The sequence below is a fragment of the Sciurus vulgaris genome, assembly GCF_902686455.1.
Source record: "Sciurus vulgaris genome assembly, chromosome: 10".
In the NCBI taxonomy this organism is placed as follows: Eukaryota; Metazoa; Chordata; class Mammalia; order Rodentia; family Sciuridae; genus Sciurus; species Sciurus vulgaris.
In genome coordinates, this window is record NC_136470.1 from 93,478,091 (window position 1) to 93,500,320 (window position 22,230).

General features: G+C 39.0%; 1 protein-coding gene across 16 annotated transcripts in view; it reads left to right on the forward strand.

Annotated features, from left to right (window-relative positions):
* The window catches only part of PEX5L (peroxisomal biogenesis factor 5 like), a 220,983-nt gene extending 203,738 nt beyond the window's left edge, over positions 1-17,245 (forward strand). For all 16 annotated transcript variants that reach the window (XM_079156366.1, XM_079156355.1, XM_079156353.1 and 13 more), the window contains 7 exons: positions 16-132; positions 2,330-2,473; positions 5,243-5,313; positions 7,127-7,324; positions 8,392-8,557; positions 8,885-9,042; positions 14,251-17,245. In XM_079156366.1, the coding sequence (XP_079012492.1) occupies positions 16-132; positions 2,330-2,473; positions 5,243-5,313; positions 7,127-7,324; positions 8,392-8,557; positions 8,885-9,042; positions 14,251-14,455 (1,059 nt within the window). In that variant the 3' untranslated portion in view covers positions 14,456-17,245. The remainder of the gene's footprint in view (positions 1-15; positions 133-2,329; positions 2,474-5,242; positions 5,314-7,126; positions 7,325-8,391; positions 8,558-8,884; positions 9,043-14,250) is intronic.
* The last annotated feature ends 4,985 nt before the right edge of the window (positions 17,246-22,230 follow it).

Sequence of the window (22,230 nt, forward strand, 5' to 3'; positions counted from 1 at the left end):
TTTCCTGTCTCCTAGTCAGATACAGAGTTTTGGGATAAGATGCAAGCAGAATGGGAAGAAATGGCCCGGAGGAACTGGATATCTGAGAACCAAGAAGCCCAGAACCAAGTCACGATCTCAGCTAGCGAAAAGGTAAATCCATTCCATTCTTTCGTGTGCTAAGGAATTTCTTATTCCTCTTCACATCCTGTTTTATAGATTAGTTCATAAATATTTTGTCAGAAATCTAAAAATCAGAGACAATTTAATATAAATCGGACCTAGAAGAAATCACTGATAGATAGAAACAAGATAATCATACAATGTGTAAAGGCAGTGGGCTGGAATCAAAAACTCTATTTTCCTCAGTGTTCAGACCATTTGGCAGCCCCCCAGAACCTGGTTCCTGACTACATGGGGCAGTTACAGAACTAACATTTAGAGTGGGTTGGCAAGAACTGGGCTCACCTCACAATTCATCATCAGTCACTTTAGTCCTGCTGAGGGCCATGCAGTGGTAAGGGAATAAGGAGGGCCTAGGCTGCGTTCCACAGGTGGTCATTACACCACTAGCAAAGAATCATGGTGGAAAAGATGCTCTTCACACCACGAGGTCGTCCCAAGGGGAATCCTCAGAGACACTCCCTGATAGAGCCCCAGCAACTATGCATGCACAAGGAACAATCACGAAGTCCTGGTGGCTCTAGGATTGATCCTTTAAAAACACTTTGGGGGCAGCAAGGCAGGGAGGGGACTGATTGAAAGGTACAAAGAGATGTGGAATTTTCTTACACCAAAAATAATTATGTGTGTGTTTCTGTCTGTTTGATGGAATGGGTCTCAATAACATTCAGTTCTGAATAAATTCCATGATATTTTGCTCCATGTAACAAATATTTATTGAGTATCTGCTGTGCCATAGGTACTGGGGACAGGAGTCTCTGATTTGAGGAGATCTGCAATTTACGTAGTGATTAAAATGTTTCTCTCCTACCAGTACTCTTTCTCAGGAGGCTAGGCAATCATATAAAATTAGAACAAACATCTTATTAAAAAAACAGTCTTTTCCAAAGAAAGCAAAGCTAAGAAGAGAGAAGGTTGACGCAGATCATCAGACACTGGGCTACAAGCCACGTGCCTGAGACCTGCCTGGGACCCTTATACCCCTCACCTCTGGACCCCTGTTTCCACACTACCACCATATAAGCTGGTTATAACTGTGGTTTTGATGAGGGGTTTTGTCTTTCTAAGCACTTAAGGAAAATGAAGGTCTCCACTTGATCTATTTTAAGCCTTAGTAACATCACCAAGGGACTAGCTTATTTGCATCTATTAGATGAGAAGGGTTTTATGATGATCTATGATAGTGAGGTTACAACAAATAATACTCTCAGATACTTCAGGTAAGAGTTTAAGTTGGAAAACTTCAAAAAAAATTTTAGCTGCACATATCAAAGGCCTAAAAACAATTCAAATCCTTTAACCTAATTGATCCCTCTAAGAGTCTATCCTAAGGTATAAGCAAATGTAGCCTGATTTGGGGCAGGAAACTGTCATTTTAGCTTTATTTATGATAATAAAAATTTTTAAATAGTCTGAAAGTTCATCAGTAGAAGACTGGATAAATAAATGTAATATACCCATAAAAATAATTTCAGTAGCATAGGGGGAAAAACTCACGGTATACAACTGTGAGGACTGAGCCACAGATCATATGTAGTATGAGCCTATTTCTTTAATTTATACACTCAGGAAAATACTAGATGATTATTGTTTGTATTGTTTAAATTTTTGCAATGAATAAACCCTCTGTCTTTAAGACATGCATTTTCAATAGGGGCAAAAGAGGCCCCAGTGAGCAAAAATTTGTTCTGGGGGTGGCGGGCAAAAAGATCTTAGATATTACCATGTTTCTTAGCTTTCCGAAGGGCCACAGCACCCAAACAGATGGACAGTATGTATTATGAATATTTCAGGGGTTGGGGTGGCAGCACTCAGCAAAACCACGTCTGAAAAGTCAGTATTTTTTAAATCTTCAGGGGAAATAGCTAAAACAAAAAGACCAAAAGAAATATCCGAAAGGACACAAACTCCATATCATCTTTAGGTTGTGGCATCATGAGTAACTTTTTTTTTATGTTATTTGATATTATCTAAAATTCATTCAATGAACATGTACTACATTCATAATAGGGAAAGGTGATTAGAGACAGAGACCTGAGTGTCTGGTATTAAGTTAAATTGAATACATTGAACAAAATAAGTCAATTAAAATTTCAAGAGGTCTTGCTGAGTGTAAGAATGCAGAGATGGTGGAGGGATGGTGTAATGGCCCCTTTCTGTGTCGTAGGGATATTACTTTCACACGGAAAACCCCTTCAAGGACTGGCCAGGAGCATTTGAAGAAGGCTTAAAAAGGCTGAAGGAAGGGGACCTCCCAGTCACCATTCTGTTCATGGAGGCGGCGATTCTTCAGGACCCTGGAGATGCAGAGGTGTCACTCCTTCCCCTTCATTTTGTCCGACTCAGAAAGTGGCTTCGTGTGCTGAGGACAGACAGGATGGTGCAGGGCTCTGCTGGGTGGTATTTTCACCATGTCAAAGTTCCTGAAGGAGTTAACCTGGCTTAGTGTGACATTTGTTTTAAAGAGATAAATAGGTACCTGTTTCTAACCTGCAGTATCTACAAAATAATGGCTGGGGATGAAAAATGAAAAAAAATCAAAATCGCCAACATGAAACCCACCAGTAGTTTTCAGGGTGCAATGTGTAGTTTTGTCTCAAGTCACATGGTATATCACCTTTGATTTACTCACTTAACATTTATTGAGCAAATACTATACCCTCAAAATTGCAGTAAGTTCTGGCTTGAATTATTGAACAGCTGGGAATGCATAGCAGTTGAAAAACACCTTTGTGGTCTATGTCAGGAGACAATGCAGTGAGTGTCATGAATATAATGTCTGGTGTGCACAGGATACTAGGAGAGCAGAGAGCAGGGTTCTCACCCAGCTTTCCCCTACAGGTGAATCCAGAGTTGAGTTTTAAAGGAGAAAGAATTAAGGACCATGGAAGCCAAGTTGTTTTATAGAGGGAATGGTGCACGGAAGACAGAGGGGCTTAAAACATCAAGTGGGGCAGAAGAGGGGAGGAGAGAGTGGTAGAGGGAGGGAAGGAGAGAAGAGCGAGAGTTTAAACTGCAAACTGCATCTGAAGCCCATGGAAACATAGAGAATGACCCAGAAGAGGCATTCAATCTGACTACATGTAAGAAAATCCCTTCCTCTGGGATGAGAAAGGTGATTAGAGACAGACACTCGGAGGCCACCAAAAAGCTTCTGCAGTCCCATCTCAGTCCACTAAGTTTTCAAATCCATAAAGGCTTGTAAAATGATAGTGGCTTCATTTTTAGATTGTGAGTGATTTTTAGGAATCATTTATAACGGATATTCGAAAAGCAATTGGCAGAGATTTTAGGGATAGGTGTATGTGGTATTGAAAAGACAACCTACGATAGTGATGAAATTTCTATACTTAGCTATCCTAACTATGTGGGTTCAAATCCTATTCTACTTGTGAGTCATGACTTGGGACAAGTCAGTAAAACTTTCTGTGGTTCAGTTCCTTCATCTGTAAAATGGACTTCATAATAGTAACCATCTCATTGTATGTTCTAAGGAATGTTAGGTCCTGCAAATAAAGTGTTCAGCTCAGTGCCTGGCATATCCATGTTTACCCTTCTCTTATTGTGCATAATTCTTGGTTTCTATACGAAGAATAAGTAAACTGCTCACTAATTAAAACCCCTAACAGCTTATTCCTCAAAAGGCTCACAGTGGAGTAAGATTAAACTGACAACTGAAATTCTGACAAAATATTGTCATTTTTTTAAAAAAGTGGCATGAACTAATGAAGTTGTCTTAAATTTGTAAATGCTGTATATTTTACAAGATATTTTTGTGTATACTGTATCATTCAACACAGCAACCCTGGGAGGTTAAAAAAGAGAGACAGAGAAATAAGTATACACTATTATCCCAGATTTATAAACAAGAAAATTAAGTACCTTTGTACCTAATGAATCCCAGCAAGGATTCAGGGTTTCTTATCTATGGAGATTCCAAGGCTAAGGTACTGGCACTGTGGGCAGTGAAGATGGTACCATGACCAAAGCTAGGAAGAAGTCTGCTTGATCAGTCTTTTCATAGCAAGTATTCTAAGATTCATGGTAGGTGAGATCAAACTGGAGGCTGCTCTAAAAATCACCAATATTGTTGGGGGAAATAATGAGTATTTTTTTTAGTTTATGTGGTATATTCATGTTGTACATCTTGAGATTTCTTGTTGTAAACTTTAGACCATTTACATTTCTGGGTTATTTTCAAACCCCTTTCCTTAAAATTATGTAATTTAACATATTGATTTTTTTTGGTTTTAAGATACTTAATATCATGGGATCTCAGAAATTCAGAGACTTCTGTAACACTGGGTTATAGGAAAGGATAAATACTAAACTAGAACTGTGGTATATATATACTATGGAATATTACTCAGCCATAAAGAATGATAAAATTATGACATTTGCAGGCAAATGGATGAAATTGGAGAATATCATGCTAAGTGAGATAAGCCAATCTCAAAAAGCCAAAGGACGAATGATATCGCTAATAAGTGGAGGTTGACACATAATGGGGGGGAGGGAAGGGTTAGAGTTAGGGTTAGGGAGGGGGGCAAGTATGGAGGAAGGAACCACTGTATAGAGGGTAAAGAGGGGTGGGAGGGGTGGGGGGAAGGGAAAAAAATAACAGAATGAATCAAACAACATTGCTCTATGTAAATTTATGATTACACAAATGGTATGCCTTTACACCATGTACAAACAGAGAAACAACATGTATCCCATTTGTTTACAATAAAAAAAAATAAATAAATAAATAAATAAAAAAAGAAGAAATGACAAGAAAGCCAAATGGAAATGCTTATACTTTCAGAAATTTCTAGTGCTAATAAATTTGTGGAAAATGTGCTGTATTAAAAAAAAAAAAAAAATACTAAACTAGTTTAGAAATAATGACGGAGGATCTGTGACCAGATTTTGAACAAAAGAAATGCATGTGATATTTTTCCCTTTTATGTGGCTCTCACATCTGAGTCAGGTAGCTCTGCAGAGGAGCTGCCACCAGTAAACCAACGAAAACACGGGGAGTCAACCCTGCTTCCTTCTGTTCCTTCTGCAACGTAATAACGTCAGTTGTCTTTCGTAGGCCTGGCAGTTCCTGGGGATAACACAGGCAGAGAATGAAAATGAACAAGCAGCCATTGTCGCCCTCCAGAGGTACATGAAGCTACGTGCATGTCCATGGGCTGGTGACCGCCTGGCAGTTCACTTCCTCAGTTCCAGATTTGTCTTTTGACCCCTCTTGAAGTGCCGTGTGAAAAACCAGGCCAGGATGGGTACTGGGATGCCACATATCACTCACACTTCACTCTAGAAAACAAGAACTCATGATACAATAGTGTTCCTAAACCACAATATTTTGCTATCTGCCAATTGATAGATTCATGAAATAAATGGTTCCTTTTAATTTTCTAGACTTTTGTAGCATCTGAAAGTTTTCTTCAGGATAAGCATATTCAGATAATGACCATGGGTGGGGATGGAAACAGAGGATGTAGCATCATCCATTAACTTGATTAGAGTCCCTAGGAAGCCCTGAAAAAGTAGTTTCTACCAAACAGACTCACACTTTCCCTGCCCTTTCTTGAAAGTACTTTTCATATAGTGCAGTGGGAAAAGAATATACATACACATGCACATGTAGTTCAGAGGTTCCATTTGAGTGTGTGTACGCATGGATGTGTATATAACCTGTGGTCATGTGTGTAAATCCTAGAGCTTTGGAATGTTAGAATGTAAGAATTCTAGATCCAGGGATTTGTCATCCCAGGATCCTAGATCTCAGGATTCCATGGCATCCAATGGTGTCGTGACGCCTGGGGTGTTGTTCTTCCTTAAGAACCATTTTCTATACAGGAGAGAACTGGGGATCAGGGAAGGTCAAGGTCACACAGACAGCATCTAAAAGAGACAGAACTTTAACCCTCATGTCCTGACTCTGGAACTCTGGGTCAGTGGTTCTGAATTCTGTATACACATGGCCAATAGAATGATCTTTAAAAAAAAATAAAATGACTCCCAGGAACACCTTGGTTGAGACTAGGAAATCAAGCATCAGTAGTTTTAAACCTCCCATTCTAATGAGCATTCAGAGTTGAGAACTGTGCCCAGTGCTGATAAATTTCTGAGACTGGACCACCATAGGGAGGCATTCGATGCTACTTAGAGCTTGTTACTCATAAAGCCTTTTCCAGGGACTACCATTATGCATTACCTGGGAGCTTGTCAGACCTTCACTTCCTTGGGCCCCACCCCACCTGCTGTATTAGAATGTGGTACAGAAGAAGGGTTCGGGGTTCTAGATTCAGGTGCACTTCAAAGTTTGAAAACACCTTGCTAGAGGCCAGAGGTATAGAATATGGGGTTCAACTAGTAGTATGAATCCCCTGTAAACCCACATTAGTAGTCTGGAAATGGGAATTTCCCTCTCCTCTCACAAACACTGTATGATCTTTCATCTCTGAATATCCAAATATAATTCAAATCCATTTTGGGGGCAGGGGATAAGGCAATAATAATATCCTTTACTTCTCATTAGATTAACTACTAATAATTTATGTGCAGGAAGTAGCCATACTTCCTAGTTATGAAACTATTCATTTTAGTTAACAAAATGGGCCATCATCAGGGTGAGTTTTAATGCTCTTAAAAATACTCTTTACAGGACTGAGGTTGTGGCTCAGTGGTAGAGCACTTACCTAGCATGTGTGAGGCACTGGGTTTGATTCTCAGCACCACATATAAATAAATAAATAAAATAAAGGTCCACAGACAATTTTAAAAATATTTTTTTTAAAAACATACTCTTTGGTCCTGATTTTCATTAGCAGATACAAAGTGTTTTCCAGAGACTTAAACAAACTTAATAATGCTTTTACAACATTTAATTGATAAAGATTTCAAATTTTATAGAGAACTGCTGGAAAACTGAAAAATATAAAATTATTTGTTTGTTTTTATCTTCTTTCAGGTGTTTAGAACTGCAGCCCAACAATTTGAAAGCTTTGATGGCTTTGGCTGTGAGTTACACGAACACTGGTCATCAGCAAGATGCCTGTGAATCTCTGAAGAATTGGATTAAGCAAAATCCAAAGTATAAATACCTTGTGAAGAGCAAGAAGGGCTCTCCAGGCCTCACTCGGCGGATGTCTAAATCCCCAGTTGACAGGTATCCTTCTCATTATAACTGGCAGTAAATACCCACATACACAATCACCTTAAGGGTAATGAATGAGCCTCAGATCTCTACCATCACTCCCTCCACAATGGCTTTTAGGACAGCATTCTGCTAGTAGAGAGCACTGAATAGAAAAGATATCAGTCCTCTCATTGGGGCTATCATGTTAATCAGTTTCCATCACTGTAACAAAATACCTGAGATAATCAAAATAAAAGGAGAAAAGGTTTATTTTGTCTCATAGTTTTAGAACTTTCAGTCCATGGTCAATTGACCCTGTTGCTTTAGGGCCCTTGGTCAGGAAACATGTCATGGTAGGAACACACAGGAGAAGAAACTGCTCACCTTATGGCAAACCAATAAGCAAAAGGAGAGACAAAGGAAAGGTTCAGGGTCTTGATATTCTCCTTGAGGACACAATTCCAATGACCCAACTACCTCCCCAAAGACCCCATCTTCCAAAGATACCACCACCACCTCCCAATAGTGCCACAGAATAGCTACTGAGCCTTTATTTAATACATGGGTCTTTGGGGAATACTTACCCAAACCACAGCAACCATTCTTTGGTCACATGATCTACACCACAGGTGCCTACAGACATTTCTCTGAGTACCCTATTTTAAAGCCAAATGCTTGGGACATATAATTCATCTGAAGTATAGTAAGTACTAATTGATGTTCCATGTGTTATAAAGTCTGAGAATTAGGAATGGGTAAATGGAAGTCGGTTCTCCTAGGAATTTTGTTTCCATCAGCAATATTGAAAAGGATATTGAATCCTTTCTCACTGAGGCCCTAGGAAATTTAGCTGTGGGGTTTCCACACTGGTACTCCCAGGTTCAATAGATTTTTCCTTGTAGAGACCTTACTTAGGAATCAGCTGTATTGTTCAACATTCAGTATTAGTAGTCCTCTCAGTAAGCTAAGATATTTTGACAGAAATTTTCCAGTGTGTAATAAAGTGAGACTTGAAATATGGTCAAAAGAGCGTCATTTATGACCAGACTATTTGGGTTAAGAATCTTTTTTTTTTTTTTTTTTTTTTTTTTTGGTAGCTCTGTTCTAGAAGGAGTGAAGGAATTATATCTGGAAGCTGCCCACCAAAATGGAGACGTGATCGACCCCGACCTACAGACAGGCCTGGGGGTACTGTTCCATCTGAGTGGGGAGTTCAACAGAGCAATAGATGCATTTAACGCTGCCTTAACTGTTCGGCCAGAGGTAAGAGTGCACAGCACAGCAAGAAACCACCATATTCTCTGTAACAAATTTTCACAGGCTACTTTGTACATTTCCTCTACACTTTATTTCCTTTCCTCCAATATTTAAAGTGAATGGTAGTAATGATAGGCTATGTAGCTGTTAATATTGAAATATCTAGACTAGAAACGTCTATGACATGGCAGCATCAAGTGGTGACTTCTCTTTGATGAATGAATGTCACTTCACAAAGATGTTTGAGCAGTTCGCCTCCTGGTGGTACCTGTCCATGAGCACATTGTCAGGGGGGACTCCTGGCTGTTAGAGAACTCTGCTTTTTGTCCTCAGGACTATTCATTATGGAACCGTCTTGGGGCGACCTTGGCCAATGGAGACCGCAGTGAGGAAGCCGTGGAGGCCTACACACGAGCCCTGGAGATTCAGCCAGGCTTTATCCGGTCCCGATACAACCTGGGAATCAGCTGCATCAACCTGGGCGCCTACAGGTGAAGGACGGGATGGGAGAGACCCAAGACCACGCTCAGGGCTGAGGTCTAATGACCTGAGAGCTGGTCTCCAAGTGAAAATACCTGTTTTTGCAGGAGTAATCCTCTTCCTGCTCTTAAGAGTAAATGTGGAACTTTCAGACCCCGAGGCCTGTTTAAGCAGGGATGATATGCAGCACTGGTTCTCAATCTTTAGCTACAATCACCTGGATATCTTGAGAGATCCCTCTGCCAGAGATCCTGATCCAGTCCACCTGGGTTAGAACCTTGTCTGATTTTAACACCCCTGAGGACAGACAGCTCTTTGTGAAGCATGAACAGTTCAATCTTTCATTTTCCTCTTAAGGAAAAAAAAAAAAAAATCTCAGGGGCTTGGGCAAGCAGACTTTGGAAGTTCCCAGAACCAGTGATTGACTAGGCAAAACCAAGAATCCAGGTTTTCTCAATCTAGAGAACCAATCATTTTAGTCGAGTAACAAAAAAGAAAAAACATGGTGGGTTTATAGTTTGAAACACCTTTCTTCTTTCCATATAACTTGTCATTCAGGCCTATATCTTCTCTATCTTTTCCTATTTACAGTAACTATCAATGACCTTTGTTTCTTTTGGGTAATGGAAGTATGGTGTTTTGTTTTGTTTTATTTTGTTTTCTCTTTATTTTTCTATTTTTTTCTATTTTCTAAACAAACATATTACTTTTATATTTAGGAAAAAGAGAACTAAATGTTAGCTTTAAATCCCACAAATAATTTCAACCTTTTCTCCTTAAAGAGCAGGGTTTCATAACCAGACAGACTAGGGCTCAGATCACAGCCCTGCCATTCACTGGTTTTGTGACTCTGGTCATACCACTTTGAGCCTTAATGTCTCCATCTATAAAGGATAGAGAGAGAAAGAGAAAGAATGATAACATCCTTGCAGGATTATTATGCACATGAAATGTAATTGTCTAGCACAGAACAACAGCTCAATACCTGGTGGGCATTCACTACAATTATTGCCATCCTCATCATCAGTATCCTTATTATTATGATTTATTTAAAGTATCTGAGACCTTCATAATGAGGTAACATTCTTTTGACATCTGAAGAATTGCTCTTTCCAAACTGTTTGTGTGTTTTACCAGTGGCAAATATTGAGGCCTTAGAAAATAGCTGTTGCATTTATACTAAAAGGATCTTACAAAGGACATTAGCCACTGGATTACACTGTATCTTCTAAGAGGATTTTGCTCAGGTTAAAACCAGGAATAGCTGAGTGGTTCCTGGGCAGCTGATTTGTTTTATTTATGGACACTGAAATGTGCTGAAGCAGAGGCCTCTTCACAAGGGCTATATAGAAACCCAGAGCCAACGCTGGGCCAGCTCCCCGCATGGCAGCTGCTGAAGCCGGGTGATGTCCACTTTGTATGCTCACTTCCTTCCTGGTTTCTTCAGAGTCTCCTAATCTGCTTTTCTCTTTCCATTTTATTCACTCTTTTCTAGGTATGTTTATCTATTTCCTTTGTCCTTTTGGGGGCAACAAGGGAAGATGGAAATAAACACACACATGTAGATATACCAGATTCAATTAAAGGGAACTTTCATAAAGCTTTTGGATGAGTTTTTCAATTGTAACTTTTTAATGTAGAAAACAATACTTGCAACTCCCAAGAATACTTTCTTGGCATTTCACAGGTGTGAAATTCAACCCCGGGTAACTATTTGTCAGAGACCATGACAGCTACACAGTGGCAATTCGGTCGAGTTTGGAAGTTTCAATCCTCAAGCAGAAAGAGCAAGTCAATTTTCAGGTTGCCAGAATGCCCAGCTAAGTTTGAATTTCACATAAAGGACAGAAAAGTTTTTACTACAAGCATTCTCTAAATATTGTATAGGATATACTTGTACTAAAATAAATTTATTTATTGTTCATCTGAAATTCAAATGTAACTGTGCATTCCATACTTTTATTAGCTAAGTCAGATAACCCTGATCAATTGGCTGCTTTGAAACATCTTCAACTAAGCTTTAAGATGAATCTTTTATTATCATGCCTACCGAAAACCGCCACTTCCTAGCCCGGCTTGCTTCAAGCAGCTTGCCCGCGGCTTCTTGCTCTTTCGGCCGGACCAGCGGGACAAAAGACACGTACTCTTCAGAAGTTCATGAAGCAGCTTCCCATTTATTCAGATAGCACAACCTCAATATATAAGCAGTCTCATGCATAAGCAATTGTAACCAGATATGTCCATCCAATCCTGTTAAAGGTCAAGCGATCACTCGCTCAAGCATAAATGTAAAGTATATCTGTCCACGCACTAGTCGGCTGAACTGATTATCATACAGCCAATTGTAAACGCATCCTGCCCCTCTCCAGGCATGATCAGAATGCTGTTTGCTCTCTGCCAGTCGCCATCTTTAGATGCACGTGGCGTAACCCTGGGCCCCGGGTTTCGCCTGCCACAATGCCAAATGTGTGAAATCTTGAGAAGTGATAAATAAGCATTTTGTGTTTTCTCCTGAGGGGGAAAAAGCACAAACCTTACATGAATTCTGAGAAGAAGTTTAACTTGAGGCAGAGGTACATGCTTAGGAAATAACAACTGGCATTGGGATATGGCTCTGAAGAAAGCCAGGAGTGAGTACAGATGGCCCTCCAGAACTGGTCTGGCTGTGAGTGCAAGAGGCAAGCCTTATCCTGCCACAGTGGAAATAAAGGGCACTGTCAATATGAAACTTGGGTGTAGCTTAAAACACTACAGAGTAGTTAGACTATTCAAAAATGAGGACCTTTTTTAATGAAAACAGAAACCATCTCCTTCGAGAGTAGTACTTTTAGTATTAGTATAATGAGGGAAAGATACTATAAAGTGAGTAATGCTTTTAAATGAAGGGGCTTTTGTTAAAGGTGACAATATCCACAATTGGAATTATTCACCCACGTATATGGGAGCATTTGAAAGCTATTCATACAAATACACATGCCATAGTCAGAGTTCCCCAAGAGGACTGAGCTCAAGTTAAGGAACAGGCTTAGACTATCTTGATGAAAACACCTGGAGTGGCTTGATGAGGTTAGTAAATTATCCTTCTGTTACCTCCAAATCCCTCTGAACTGAAAGCCACAGACAAGAGACGAGAGCAACTGATAAATGAGGGCTCCAGGATCTTCCTCCTTGCAGGTTTGGACAAGTCTAGGATTACGAGTGGAGACATATCATGGGAGCTGCCACCCTGGGAAGAGGGACCAGAAAGGGTCTCCCCATGCCCAACCACCTATAGATCCTCTTCTGGAGCCAAGGGCCCTGATGGCTACATACAGCTCCGTTTCCCAAGTGGCCTTTTATTCTCAGGCAAACCTAATAATGTAAATGAGCACATGCCTAGGCCACGCATTAGAATTAGAAATCCAGCTGGACTTTCAAGGGTTCTTCCCAGATGCTCAATAGGCACCTTCCATTATTAAGTAAAATCAAGTCTGAGAAAAGTTTTCGAGAAGAGTGAAGCAGATGCAAATTAAAATGGCATGCTTATTCTTAGCAAGAGTTAGTTTGTCAGACACATACTACAAGGTTGGAGTGACAGGGGGCTGCTGCAGAGATCAGAACAGCAGGCAAACCTGGTGCCCCGCACAGTCCTGGACTGGATGAGATCTAACCAGTTGTCCTCAAGTTTCCTGTTCTCAGGGTCCCTTTAGGCTTTTAATGATTACCGAGAATCCCAAAGGGCTTTTACTTACATAATTATATCTATCAGTATTTACTATTTTAGAAACTAAACTGAAGGCTTTAAAAAATTCATTTAAAATAACAAGTCCCTGGACATGCTGATGCACACTGGTAACACCAGTGACTTGGAAGGCTGAAGCAAAGAGGTTCACAAGTTCAAAGCTAGCCTTGGCAACTTAGCGAGGCCCTAAGCAACTTAGGGAGACCCTGTATCTAAATAAAATATTTCTTAAAAAGAGCTGGGAATGTATCTCAGTGGTTGAGCATTCCTGGGTTCACTCCCCAGAACCAAAAATAAATAAATAAAATTTTTAAAAATTAAAAATAAAAATAATAAGTCATCATATGTTAATATAAATAACATTTCATAAGAAAATAATTATTTTCCAAAGTTAAACTATGATCAGAGAGAAGAGTGGTATCATTTTGCATTTTTGCAAATTTCTTTAATAACTTGCTTACTAGAAGACAAACTCTTGTCCCTACTTCTACATTCAGTCTGTTGGGACAACTCACCACATGTAGTCTCTGGAAAATTCCACCTCTATGCATTTGAGAAAATGGAAGTGAAAAGAGCAAATAACATCTTAGTTCATTAATTAATTAATTAATTAATTAATTTACTTATTTATTATTTTGGCAGTACTTTATGCCTGAGGTATATCCCCAGCCTTTTTTACTTTTTACATTGAGACAGGGTCTCACTATGTTGCTTAGGGCCTCACTATGTTGCCAAGGCTGGCCTCAAACTTGTGATCCTCCTGTCTTCGCCTCCAACTACTGCTGTTACAAGCATGTGCCACTGCACCTAGCACATCTAAGTTTGATTTAAAAAATGATTTTGACCTCATTGAACCCTGAGGCATCCCATTCTGTATTTTGAAAACTATTGATCTTAATAATAAGAGCTTTTATATACATTGGTTGAAATAGAGCCCAGGACAAAGTTCTAAAATGACTTTCATTATCCTGATCACACACTGAGGGACACTGAAAATAAGAAATTTGCCTGGAGCTAAATAACTAGGTTATAAGGCCTGGTGCTCTGCTTATCAAGTCAACTTCACTCTACGTGCATTCCATATTTCTCTCATAAATAGGAAAAACTAAACCACTTTGTTTCTGAGTAAAGTCATATTTTTCCTCTTGAAATCCAGTAATATAAATCCCATTTGCAATAGATTAAGTCTTCAAATCATTCCTAGAGTAGGAGAAAATCAAATTCACTAATGAGTTAGCAATGGCTTTACTATACTTTCTTTCCCAAGGGGCATTTGTAAAATAAAATTTGCTTTTCTTTTTTCTTTATGATTTCACTATATTTAACAATTATTGTTCACAAAAAAATAATGAGAGAATCAGAGAGTTGTTCATCTGATCATCCAAAACACCATAGATGATTTAGGATTTTATATTTAAAATAATTTAATTTTTTTCCCTACATTTGCTAACTCTGAAATTTGTTGTATTTTAAAATGTTCCTTTTCCTGCCCTCTTAGAGAAGCGGTCAGCAATTTTCTCACTGCCCTCAGTTTGCAAAGAAAGAGCAGGAATCAACAGCAAGTTCCTCATCCTGCCATCTCTGGGAATATCTGGGCTGCCCTCAGAATCGCACTGTCTCTGATGGACCAACCGGAGCTCTTCCAGGCAGCCAATCTGGGCGATCTGGATGTCCTCCTAAGAGCTTTCAACTTGGATCCTTGAAAGAAACAAAAACAAAAACAAAAACAAAAAAAAAAAAAAAAGAAGAAGAAGAAGAAAAAGAAGCAGAAGAATCCCTCATCTGTGTTATTGTACTGAGAAATGAAAAACTATTTTATTATGGATTTCCAAAAGGATCAATCAGATATTCAAAAGGCCATGGTCACATAACCCAAGGGAATTAATGCCTACAGACAATGCCCAGTCTCTGTTCAGATCCAAAAGCACAAAATGTTGTATATAGAGTCAAGGTCAGGTTCCAAAGAAGAATTGAGAGACTCAAGAAAAACCAAGATAAAGTAACTTAATGTACTCTTCGCAAGTTGCAAGTATATTGCAAAACCTGTTCAGTGGGGTCCCCAGTTGCAGCTGCCCATACATCTGAGGAAGATGTTCAAGGACCCATGAAGAAAGCACTGCCTCAGATCAGGGAATTTTGACTGTTTCTAAACTGTCCCCTGAAGTCCCCCTTTTGCAAGACTGAACATAGTTTGGGCCATTGGTGCATGCACATATATTAACTCAACTAAAGACAGGCCTTGCTTAAACCTGTTCCAGTTTTAACTTTTACTGTAGCCCTGTTTCCAGAGAGGGAGCTTTGCTGGCAAAAGCAGTTTTTGCACTAGAAATTTTTGCTGTTCCCAATCAAAACTTTTCTGGGGTTGTATATATGCACTTTAATATCTTATTTATGCCTTGCTGGAGTTTTGTTTCGCTGCTCCAATTTTTAACTTGGGGGAAAAGGATTTGAGAACTCAGAGTTGTTAGATCAATGGACCAAATAAATAATTCCTGAAAATAGTTTTTCATAGTGTAGGGTTTCAAAGGAGTGATTTTCTTAAAGCAGACCTGACATAGGGTATAAATGTGCAAACATAGATCTTATTCACATGCTTTCTGGGACTGCATGAACTTAGAGACCAGATTGTGTCTCTTCATGCATTCTCCGCAGGAGGAAAGCTGGATAATACCGTGATTTCTATTGAGTTTGCATTAACATGCTTAAGTGTCATATTTTACTGGCTTTCTGACTGCCCTGCACAACAAAATTCCTTTTAAACTATTCCTATTTTAAATGGTATTTCTTAAACGTGATAATACATTTTTCCTAAAAATGATGCGTTTCCTTCGTTCCATAATGACCTGCACTCTTCACCTTCTTGCATTATAAAGGAAAATCAACATTTTTTAACTGAACCTCACTGAATGTCAGTGGTTTAATATGAAAAATGCATGCCCCTTTGGCTCTTATTTTAAACATTTAGCAAGTTTCAGAAACTTTCTATTGGCAGTAATGTTTTCTTTAATTGGTCACCTTCCATTTAGTTCTTCAGAGTATTTTATGTGTGTGTTTGAGGCCTGATAATTATTTTGACATATACATTTTTTAAATAATTAGAAAAAATGTTTTCAAAATGCTAACCAAATTATCATTTTACCCAGGTCCTGTTCTAGTACGTTGTCCTATTGTTCTTCACCTTGTATCCATCCTTCCTCCAGAAACTCCCCCAAGGTAGTTTGATCCCAACTTTTTCTTCATGGGTTTTGTTTGTTTGTTTGTTTGTTTGTTTGGGTTAGTAGCAGCTCATCCCACTCATGACTATAATTATCAAAAAGACAGAATTTGGGGTCAAAACAGTTTAATTGGAGAACAAGCTGCGGCTGAGAGGGAAATGTGCCCACATGCTGAGAGAGTGGACTCTGGGCTCAGGCGTGAATCTTCTGTTACCTTGGAGTCCCTGGGTTGGGAGGGCCTCAGGTTAACATGAAACCTTATGTCCTTGACTGGTATAGGTGAGGCACTGTGGGGAGTGCCAGGATTTGCTATTCATTGTCAAGGCCCCTCAGGTCTTGGCTCCAGCTGGGCAGCAGGAAGCAGAGGCATTACAGCATTCACCTTTGGGCAAGAGCGACAGCCCAGGCTTGGCCTTTGTTTTCCTGTAGTCTGAGCTGCAAAACAAATCTCAACAATATTTTCAAGAATGGCATTCTTTAGAATTTTAGAAATTATTAATGTGATCTGAGAAGGACCCTTGGGGCTGACCTCCAGTCTATGGCAACTGCCTGCCTGAATATCCCCGGTACAGCCAGCTCCATTCTCTGCCTACTCCTTCCTCCTCAGGATCTCTGTGCACTCACCCACTGGTCAGCTGACTTGAATCCATTAGGAACCTCTGGACAAGCATTCAAAGCCAACTTTACAGTTGTTCTGCTTTTGATGCCATTCTCTACTCTCAGCTGCAACTGAATTTGCAATGCTAATGATATGCTGCCCTCTCAGTCTTGCTTGAAGTGCGTACAAGATATCAGTAACAATTTAAAGACTGAAAGTAAAGTAAATGCAGGGTGCTTTGGTTTAACTTGATTGTTGTTAGGTGGGACAAATTTCACGGCCCAAGTTATATTTTGCTATTGGAATACAAAACAACTTCAAAGTCCAGGGAGTTGTTATAAGGAAGAGTTAATAATTTTCCATTCCCATCATTATTTAGCAATTTGTAGAGCATTTGGTGGGACTTGGTGCCAGTCTATCCATTATTGTCCACCAGAACTAACCAAAATTATTACTCAAGAGTTGCATTTTTCAAAAATTAAGTAAAAGCCATTACTAAAAAGTAAGTGAAAGTTTATGGAAATAAAACACCACCAAAAACTAAGTTGTAATATTTTAAAATAGTCTTTATTGTATACAGCATATACTTCTTGGTGTAAACACTTTAAAAAAAAAAAAGACAACTGTTTTGGGGATCTCAACTTTATGGCAGGAAATCGTCATTAAATTACTCTTTCCAGGGCTGGGCTGTAGCTCAGTGGCAGAGCACTTGCCTAGCACGTGTGAGACACTGGGTTTGATCCTTAGCACCACATAAAAATAAACAAATAAAATAATTATTTTTTTAATTACTCTTTCTATTTGAAAGAGCAAGATGTCCTTGTCCTTGATTCCCTTCTGAGGCTCTCTGGAAAGACTGCTTCTTTTTTTATCAATGAGCAATAGCCAAGAGCTCTGAAGAATGGTACTCACTTACTAGAATGTTCACTCAACTGCATAGAGTTAACTTTCAGAGACTGCCTGTACTAGGAAATGGAACAAAAATGCAGAGAGAGTCAGCAATCTCTACTGTTTCAAAATATAACCATTTCCAGTAGAATATCTCTGTGGGCTGCTGTACCTCAACGGGGAAGAGGAGGCTGAGGGACTGGGAGAGGAGAAGCAAAGGGTCCTCTAACTGGGCTGAGCTCAGTGATTCTGATTCTGTACTTTCTCTCAAAATCACCACCCAGGCTCCTGGAAAAAGGCAGATCTTGCCCACAGGGAACTTTAATGGAGAACTATGAAATGTGCCTTCTCAGCCCATCTTGGTTTCTACCAGGATGGCAAAGGCGTGATGCACAACTGGGTACAAGAGTCCAGAACACACTCGCTTTCAGGGTTTTATTCCACTTTCATGTTAAGAGGCCTATTTTGTTGAATCTCGGGTCCATGTCTAAATTCTTACATAGATAAACCTCTCTATATATTCTCGCCACACAAGCAACACTTGAACATAGTAGTAGCTAGTCCTACTTGGGGCTCCCATAGTCTTTACCTTAAACTTGTCTGTGAGCTCCTTGAGAAAACAGATAAAGCAAGACAGTCTTTTTGTGTCCTTTCCTCATTTGTTCCTGAATCAGTTCCACAAGACTGGACTGTACTTTTTGTTGTGTTGGTGGCTATGACTCTTCTTCACCTTGAAATGCTTTTAGGTGCATACTAGAAGCGGGGTCTTCTGAAGGGTTAATTCATGTGCCCTCTTTTTGGGCCCTCTTGTTTTAAAAATTAATACACAGGCACCCCCATAATTTCAGCTTTGTGAAACAATTTCAAATTCATTCCTTGTTCAGACTTTACAGTTTCCCCCTTGTCTCAGTATTTGCAGAACTGATTGAAATTAAACTGTTTTGAACTAAGAAGCAGATACATATATATTTTTAGAGTGTTCAGAGATGAACTCTGGCATAAAGTTCGTAAAAAGGCAATTTTTAAAAAGCAAAACATATAACCTCAGGTACAAAAATATCGCATGCATTAGTACTTACAAATCTGCCTACTCAAATATTAACCAAAGCATGCAAGATAACTTAACTGAATGTAAATTTACACCATGCATGATGAGTCTCATAGGTTAGCTTATTTTTCCTTGCTCCTGAACTAGAGAGCAATTTCATGAACTTTGTGTTCCAGTTTTTCTTTTTCTTTTTTTCCTATCCCTGAGATTGATTTCATACAATCACACTGAACTTGAAAGATATTCATGTTGGTTTGTGCAGCATTGCAGTTGGTGTCAAATTAAAGCTCTGGGAAATCTAGGTACAGATATCCAAATGTTTCTCTTAAAAGCCAGTTGGGGCACAACAGAACAAAATTGGAACAGATCCATGGGTCTAAAGCTACTAAATTAAATCATGTTCATTACCTCAGCACATAAAGGTTTGGGCTCTAAATTCTTTAAAACTCATTTCAATTTTTTTCTAAAAGTTTAGGAAAATTGGAAAAACTTACATTTTAAGTAAATGCAGGGATGCTAGAGAAATGTCAGACACATAAAAATCATCATAAGGCAAAGTGGACATAGGGCCTTCAGTTCCATAAATGTTCCATAGAAATGACCCAGTGACACATGGGGTGTGTGGGGTATCACAGCATTGTTCTGACACAACCCTATGATATGGTAGGTGAGCTACCTGGGCCCCTCTCCATTGAGAAACCAGATTTGATCAATAGATCTAAAACACAGAAGTTCCAGAGTGAAGCAATGATTTTCCTGGTCACTAGAATCAACTCGAATCTTCTCACTCACTGCCCTTTTCTGTAACCCCTATTTAAAAAGAGACCAGAAATGGAGAGAGAAAAGTTCAGTAAGACAATGGGGTCTTATGTTAGTAAGAGCTTCCTTACCCACATCATACACCTGACGTCCCCCCACACATGTAAGCCCAAAGACCAAATCCCCCCCAACACAGCAAAGACCCTGGTGGGGAAGCATTAAACAGTTAAGAGGGAAACAAATAGAACAGGGTGACACTCAACAATCTCTCACATGGCATTTTACCTTATGCCAAGTTTCCACTACCTGCAACCTCTGCAGAAGCCCAAAATAACACACTCTGGAAACCAGTGTCCCTGTTATCGCAACTGTTTTCTCAAGACCTTCTCTACAAGAGAAAGCTAACTTGCAATGTTGCAGAATGTCACCAGTGGGACACCTTTTAGAAAAACCTACTCTGAAATAACATCAAGATTTGGAAGAGAGAGAGAGAGAGAGAGAGAACAGGGAAGCAGTTCTTTTTTCAATGATAAAATGTGCATAATTTGTTTCTAGGGTTTTTGTTGTTGTTGTTTTTTCTTCCAACTTCTTGGTGAGGGAAGTGGTGTAATACAAAAAGGATGAAGAAGCATACACAGATAATTTGTACAGGTGGCATTTTCACTGATAAATATATAATATTTTTGCATGGATATCATTAAAGGATTGCACCATGTGAAAAACGTGTTCATGATCGACTATGTCACCAGTAGCAAGGAAATACAACAAACCTAGATTTTTACCAACTTTCTTTAATTTTCTCCATATATCATCTAACCCAAACCCTCCATTTCATTGCCCAAATTTGTTTACATTGGTTGAACAAACCTGATTAATTTAGTGAACTTTTTACAAACTATAATGAGCATTTATTAACTATTTAGAAAAGACATTTCTATATATTTTGTATATCTATGAATATTGCATATCTAGTCTAATCTAAAAACATTGTTTTAGACAAAGTCTGTGATGCTTCCTCATCATGCTCAATAATGTTTAATATCTTAGAATTTCATTTTCAAGCTGAATTAGATAACACAGAAAAAAAACAACTTTAAATGTTTACACTGAGTTTCTAATTAACACCAACCCAAATTAATGATCTATAGTAAATTAATGACAAGAGGGAATTTAAAAGTTATTGGCATACTATGTGATACTGTATCTGTGATTTAGTGAAATAATATGTATCATAGCACAACTCTGTTGGGTATGAAGTCTTCATCTTAGTCTTTCTCTGCATTGCTTTTTGAAATAAAATTACCACTGTAAAAATAACCTCTTATCATACTGATGTGTTTAATTTACTCAGATGGCTTATAATTTGCAAAGTACCAAAAGATTAAGGTAGTATTTTTGTACTATTACTGGAAGCATGCCTTCCCTTTTTCACATTATTAAATTGTATTTATATTTGTGCAGTTTTAAACTATGTTTTCCAATAAACTTTGTCTGTGGCTTCAAGGTCTTTTCAGGAATCTTTCAAAATGGAATTTGGAGATCAGATTGCTTCAAATTGAATAGAATACAATTTGTACTACTGGTTAAAAGTTTCTTTTATTGACTATCACTGCATATGATCTTGCATGAGATATCTGGAAACCAGGAATGCATTTTTAGATATGCAACAAAACTTTAAAACCTTCCTCCTTTGTTAATTTTTTAAGACTAAAATACTATTTAACCTGAAATTGAAATTTGTGACCTTTTTAGAATAAAATTATTAAAATATATCTCACTTTAGGTTCTTTCTTGGGGGGTAGGGTCAGTCAGTCAACTGAGTACAGACTCTATGCTGGCACTATTCTAGGTATGAGATACAGTGGTAAAGAAACAAAATCAATCTTTCCCTTAAGGAATAGAGATTTCTGTGAAAAGAGACCACATGTACTGTAACAAATAAGAATGCCTGCATTGCACCATGGTAGAACAGGGCAAATGAGGTACATGAACAAGCAGAAGCTCCTTCATCTAAAGGTGGCCAGAAATTTTTTTTCTTTTAGGTGACATTGGGCTGAGCGTTGAACAAGGAGACAGACAAATGGAGCTGGAGACAACATTCCTTGCAGATCCAATAGCTGGGGTGAGATGCCGAGGCAGGAATGAGCTCGCTGTGTAGTCAAGGCGAAAAGAGGCCGGGGTGGTGAGGAATGTGAGCAGGGAGAACTTGGGGGGGTACCAGATGGGTGTGAGACCAGGGGGCAGTGGGAGGGCAGCTTCTTGGAGCACAGTAAAGGGCAGAGTTGCCCTCAAGGACAGAAGTTACTGTTCCCCGAATGTTTACAAATGAAGTCCTCCACTGGCCAGGTTGGTGATGGAGGGAACCTTGGGCTCTGATAAAGACAGCAGTGGAGCGAGGGGCTGGAACACCCCCTTCTCACTCTTCACTGTCCCCTCTTTTGATCACCGGCAGCTCTTAACATTGATGGCATCCCATTTTTCCTCTATAAAATCAACTTGTTCTTTTTCCCTCCTGCCTCACTGCTGTGCTATTGATTCTCCGTAGGCCCATCCTTCAGTTTACTTACCCAAATTGAGATGGGTGGAGACCAGCCTTCTTGCCCAAGTTCTTTGTTAGGGAAACAGGAAGCTAGTATTTACTGAAACCTACCACATGGCAGAGTCCTGGACTAGATGTTTCTATTCTGCCATTTAACCCCAATAGGTACCCATGTTCCATTCTTTTCCTGTTAATTTTATCCGGTTTATGGTTGATATTATTGCAAAGAGTGAAGACAAAAACTGTTCAAGATTTTTTTAAAAATTAAAAAAAAAAAAAAACACCCAGATTAAAAACTGACTAAAGATCACATCTAATACTAAAAACTACAAAAACTGACCCAGGAAAAAGTAGACTTGAGAGAAGTAGCCAAGAGAATAGCTAACATGGCTCATGGTAAAATTTGCTATAGATAAAAAAGTGACAAAAGA